Below are 5,477 nucleotides of genomic sequence, written 5' to 3'. Positions count from 1 at the left end.
GTTGGAAGGCACCTCTGGCGTTACCGAGTACAACCGTCAGCAAAAATAATAATAATAATAATAAAAATAAAAACAACAGCAGCAAAACACCTCACACCACCCGAACAAACACCACGTCACCACCCCCACCCAAATAAACAAACAAACAAAACAAAACGCAACAAAAAAAAGCAAACCACAGCTTTGGCCACTAAAACATGTCCCAAAGCACCCTGCCCGGGCGGCCCCGGGACACGGCTCAGGCAGCTAATGCTGCCCTGAGCAGGCTGCCTTCGGACGCTGTACGGGAGACTTGAGCATCTCTTGGAAGGAAGTTTTCTTACAGTATACATGTCAAACGGATCCTGGTTACTTAACAGGCTTTAAATTTTTTTTTTTTAAAAAGCGTATGAAACACATAACCAAGTACACCTTTAATACAGCTGAAGGAAAATGCTGTGGCGTAAATACTAGTCCTGTGGCAGCGGAGCTGTTTATTACTGAAGTCAGAGAAGATTCCGGTGAGGAAGAGTAATTGGTGTCAGTTTTAGGAGCTGACCAGAATAATGATGTCATGGATCCGTAGTTGACCCCAAATGCCCCCCTACTCACTGTGCTGTCCTGTTCAGATCTATTTTCCACGGCCTTGCAAAGCCATTTTACCAGCAGCTGGAGGTCCTCTATGTCAGTATTTTCCTGTTTTCCACTCCTTTGAGCAGTGCTACAGGCACTTTGCAGGTAGAACTTCTCCATTTTCTCTCCCTTATGTGACATCAATATTGTTTATCTTCAGAATAGCAAAAGGCTTCATGATGGCTTCATGTAGCTTACAGGGCATATGTATACAGGGAAAAGTAACCTTTATTTAAAAGTGACTGTAATGTAAATATTTAACATTCAGAGTTTATTTTAAGGTGAGTCTTAACAATTTGTCTCTGCATTCTTTTCCTCACATTTAATAAAAACCTTATTTTTTTTAATTAATGACCCCTGAAATCACTTGTTAGGAAGATGAATGCCAATACTGGGCACCCAAGTCTCTTTTTTCCAGTGACGAAGGAAAAGTAGCTACTGTCCCTTTTCTGAGAAGAGTGGCTGGGAAGGACCCTCATGTGGCAAATGCACCCACAGGCAAACAAGCAGCAATGGAGGGGAAACAGATGAAAGCTGTATTAGGTACTGAAGCTGAGGAGTAAATGAGTTAATAAAACTGAAGGGCAGCAGATGCTGTTTAAACTTGCACTGTAGCAGCTGAAACAGCCCCAAACAGTGACTGCAGTTCCCCATAACACTGGAACAACTACTTTTTGTTTCTCTGACCCCAAAAAAAAAAAAAAAAGCAAGCTAGCTCCCAGATTTTAAAAAATATCAAAAAATAAAACAGATGTATGGTTCATAATTAAGAACACTTAGTATTCCCCACAGAAGAAAACAGACTCAGATGTTCATTTCAGGCAGCTTCTTTGTGGAAAAGTAAAGCCAACAAGGTTGAATTTTGTATGTATTTTGTTGATGCCATAGTTGTGTCTGAACAAGTTGAGCTACCCATGTTATCTTAGCTATCCAGGGAAGCATGATGCCACTTCCCATGATATCATGTAGCAGATCTGAAGGACATCATAGTGCAGTATTAGGTCTGGGACGTTGGGCAGATCACCTGTCCTGCATCACACTCTGCAGCTACATACCCTAGAGTACAGACCAGCTAAATGCTACAGCTCAGCTCTTCTTTTATCTGGCCAGTAGCTACACCTTTACAGGACCTACTGAGTCAGTGTGGTAGAAAACATGGTCTCTTCAAGCAACCTCCTCCATACTGCCAGCAACCTGTTTCAATTTTCCTAGTGATCTGAAGCATAAGGCAGTTTTTCAGAGCCTGACCTTTTAGGGAACATTCTCAGGAAAAAAAGTTTTTAATTTATCTCCTTTAAGCAGCATTTTAAATTGCTCACAGTGCAAGTTATCTCCTGTACATATTAGCTATGGAACTGCAGCTCAGGAAGGGGAAGCTCAGAAGGTTTGTATTACACTATTTTCCTCCCACTCCTGTGGAGACTGGTGAAAGGTAAGCTTTGTACTTGAGGTTCCTGCAGTACGTAGCCAGTTTCAGGTCCTCTCTTTACTGGGAACTTGCTACCCAGTGCATGCTAAAGCTTGAGTGTCCCACTCATCTGCCGACATATATTAAGTCAGGGACTTGAAACTTCTCCAGCAAAAAGCAGCCATTGAAGTAGAGTGAAGGCAATTTTTCCTTTCCCTTGTATTCTAATCAAAGACATAGGCTACTGCAGCATTGTGTACCACATACTTCTGTGTTAACTCTGAAAAAGTAACTTTCGACAACTCCCTCTGGAGTACTGGAACATTAGCCAATTAAATGCAAAAGGATCACAGGCTTAAAAAACTTTTTAATTTCTGTTTGATCTGCATTCCAAAACAATTCAAATATGTTATTTACCGTAAAAAAGAGAGCCAAGCTTTTCAGAAATTTAATGCCAACTTTAACCTGTTTCACTATACAGCACAAGTTTGCCAACTTGATGGCATAAAGTTTTTTTTAAAAAAACCAACACATTCCCAAACTCTTTATTAATCTTTCATGCCAGAAATGTGCATTTTATCTACGTTCAATTATGGACAGTACATTAATCCACCCAGCAGAAGTAACATCTGGACATCTACGCTTTCTCATAGTGGCGAACAGCAACCACATCACCAAAGGTGAGAGTCTGCAAGTCCAAGGAAAAGACAGGCATGTTAGATGCTGGGCCATTTTCTGTAATGACTGAACACATATTCAGAAGTCCATGCTACAGCAAGGTTGTTTTACATTATGTAATTTGTAGAAAAACAAGTTGGTCTCGATGATTGGTATTTTAAATTAACAGGAGGCAAACTCTCCTGTGAATCCCGTAATAAACAACCTTCTCCTTGATTCTTTCAAATCCAAGCAGCACATAATGCCTGTGTACTAGGCGACTAATGTGAGACTAGAAATGACTTTTTAATTTCTTATTTTGTGAATGTAGTTTCTTAAACACAACATTGTTTTCATACTTTTTAATACTTTCATACTTCTTAATTCTTTTCCAAAGCTGATCACATTGAAAAATGTGCAATCTAAAATCAAAGTCCTCTCTACCCCTATTCTATACTATTATGCAAGGCATATACTTAAGGAGAACCTTCTGTTAAAATAAATGCATTCTGTGCACTTATGTTGCTACGAGTACCAAATATTTTACTTACTACAGTATGTGTGAGCTTTGGAGGCATTTCCTGAAGCAGAGCAGAGTATCTAACCATGTTCAAATTCCAAAAGAAAAAGCTTTCTGTATATGCATGTACATGTTTCCAAAAGCAAGGCATGTATTTTCCCTTGATTTACCTGTCACTTTGAGTTGCACTGACCATATGCTTTAAGTTTTTATTTATTTGGAATTCTCCATCCATACAGATAGGCTCTGAAGCATCTGGAAAACAAGCTAACTGGTTTTCTCCAGGAGCCAAGTTACACAGATTTGAATAGCTGAAGCAGTTTTTGAAAGCTACATCTTTGTGCCAAAAATAGGCATGAAAAGCACCACCCTGGACATTGCGTGTAGTAACTTAGACCATTTATTTACCTCACACTCCTGTTCCTGCAAACTCAGGAAAATAACGTAAATTTAAAACAAGACTTTTCTTCACACAATTGCTGTTTATCACAGTTTTTAAACAAGATGGGAGGAATACACCTTTTATTATTAAATATGGAAATGCAATATTGCAATTCCTGAAAAATGTTATTTTCCTAGGGAAAAACTTATTCTATGTAATTAAATGTTATTTAGGCATGCATATAAGAACTAAGTTTTTTAAGACATCTGAATTAGTACTGGCAACAAACCATTGCCCACATAATTAACAACTTTGTATCTTTTCCAGCTTAGTGGGGCTTTATTTTTTTCCTTGGGCGTTTACACAGACTCTATAAAGAAGGTATATGCTTTGAAAATCTACAGGCAGACCTGCTTAAAGCCACTAGGGATTTTTCAGTTGTCAGTAAAAGACAAAAACCAAATAAAAATAAATATTTGAAAAATCTCTGCTAGCTTCCCTCACCAACTGGTTTAAGGGTTTGTGTGCAAGTAACACTATCTGGTTGTAAAGTCTGAGATAAACCTGAGGAGTGTTAACGGTGTTTGTGAACAGTCAAGTGAGATTTTTATACTTACCATCACCATTTTGCCATCCTTTATTTCTCTCACAAAGTTTGTCTCTTTGCCATCCCACTTCTGTACGTGCACTAGCTTGTCTCCATCCAGGGTCACAACTGACTGTGAGATACCAAGAAACACAAAGGAATTCATTTATTTGAGGCATTTGGGATTCTGTTCACACATTCAGCATGCACTATTCTATTGAATTCTCTTCAATAGATGGATGTGGATCTAGAATGATAAAGTAGTCCCAGCCATTTTAAAACCAAGCTCATGAACGATCCTCGTTCTAAGCACAAACTCCATACAATTCTTGAAAAAAATCTGTTTCCTTTGAGTCCCCATCTCACAAGAACCACTGTTTCAGATGTGCTTTGTGATAACATTAATGTTATGCTGCCAAAGATGAAGGGAAGGAGGCATTTCCCCAGATCAGCTGGAAAAAGTTATGCCAAATTATACTTGGATTGAAGGAAAAGTGGTCAGCTAACACAATTCTTTGCCACAGGAGGGTAGAGAGGGGGCTGGTGACATAACACATTGCTTCAGACAAGACATGCCATTAAGGAGGCAAGCAAGAGGGAACCTTGGTGGGTTTTTTTTTGTTGTTTGTTTGTTTTTCCCCTGACCTTCACAGTGCTACAAGTGGCAGTAGCAGAAGTTACTTTTTCCCTTTGAGCCTTCTAAAGATACAGTCTCAAGGGCAGGGATAGGGGTGGAAGAAGAGGAGAAAAGAAGCTACTGTTGGCAGAGGATTAACTTACTTTGCAGTTTCTGTCATCGGGGGTAGTTTCATCAAATTCCTCTCCAAGCTTAAAGCTGATTTCTGTGTTTTTGAAAGTGCTTTGAGTCTTGATCACTACTTTGTCCCCCTCGCTGCTGATAATCACAGTAGGTTTAGTCACATTTCCCACCTGTCTTGTTGCAAACCCCACTCCTAGACCACCAAGGGAAAACAAATCCATCAGACATTCGGCTTTCTATATCTTTTTCACCAGGCATCGAAATACAAAAGTCTCTTCCCCCGCTCTAAAGCTTTAAGCTATCGCAGTGAAATCCTGCATGCTTGCTTCGCTTGTGCCCTTATGCCCGAAGTATCAACAGCTGCATCCACATGCCCACCACAGATGTGGCAGCTCTGTATCCTCCCCTACCTCCGAGCACCGACCCCTGGAACCCGACCGAGCCGCGCCGCCGAACGGGTCGCCACCGCTTCAGCTGCTGGGGATTTATGTCAGCTCCTTACCACTCCAGCATAAGGGTTGCTTTCCTTCTTTCCAGTTTATCTGCAGGCAG

General features: G+C 40.2%; 2 protein-coding genes across 2 annotated transcripts in view; both read right to left on the bottom strand.

Annotated features, from left to right (window-relative positions):
- SMPDL3A (sphingomyelin phosphodiesterase, acid-like 3A) overlaps positions 1 to 732 on the bottom strand; it is a 14,071-nt gene extending 13,339 nt beyond the window's left edge. Inside the window, exon 1 of the mRNA XM_009999206.1 lies at positions 588 to 732. Coding sequence (XP_009997508.1) covers positions 588 to 732 — 145 coding nt within the window. The remainder of the gene's footprint in view (positions 1 to 587) is intronic.
- A 1,635-nt stretch (positions 733 to 2,367) lies between these two features.
- FABP7 (fatty acid binding protein 7, brain) lies at positions 2,368 to 5,146 on the bottom strand. The gene is made up of 3 exons (XM_009999098.1): positions 4,946 to 5,146; positions 4,197 to 4,298; positions 2,368 to 2,708 (listed from the first exon to the last, which is right to left on the bottom strand). The coding sequence occupies exons 1-3, from the start codon at positions 5,144 to 5,146 to the stop codon at positions 2,658 to 2,660; spliced, it is 354 nt and encodes a 117-aa protein (XP_009997400.1). The 3' UTR covers positions 2,368 to 2,657.
- Between the last annotated feature and the right edge of the window lie 331 nt (positions 5,147 to 5,477).

Source organism: Chaetura pelagica, unplaced genomic scaffold (genome assembly GCF_000747805.2).
Source record: "Chaetura pelagica isolate M959 unplaced genomic scaffold, ChaPel_1.0 scaffold90, whole genome shotgun sequence".
NCBI lineage: Eukaryota > Metazoa > Chordata > Aves > Apodiformes > Apodidae > Chaetura > Chaetura pelagica.
Note: the sequence above shows the minus strand (reverse complement) of the source record. Positions and strands in the feature narration are given on the sequence as shown.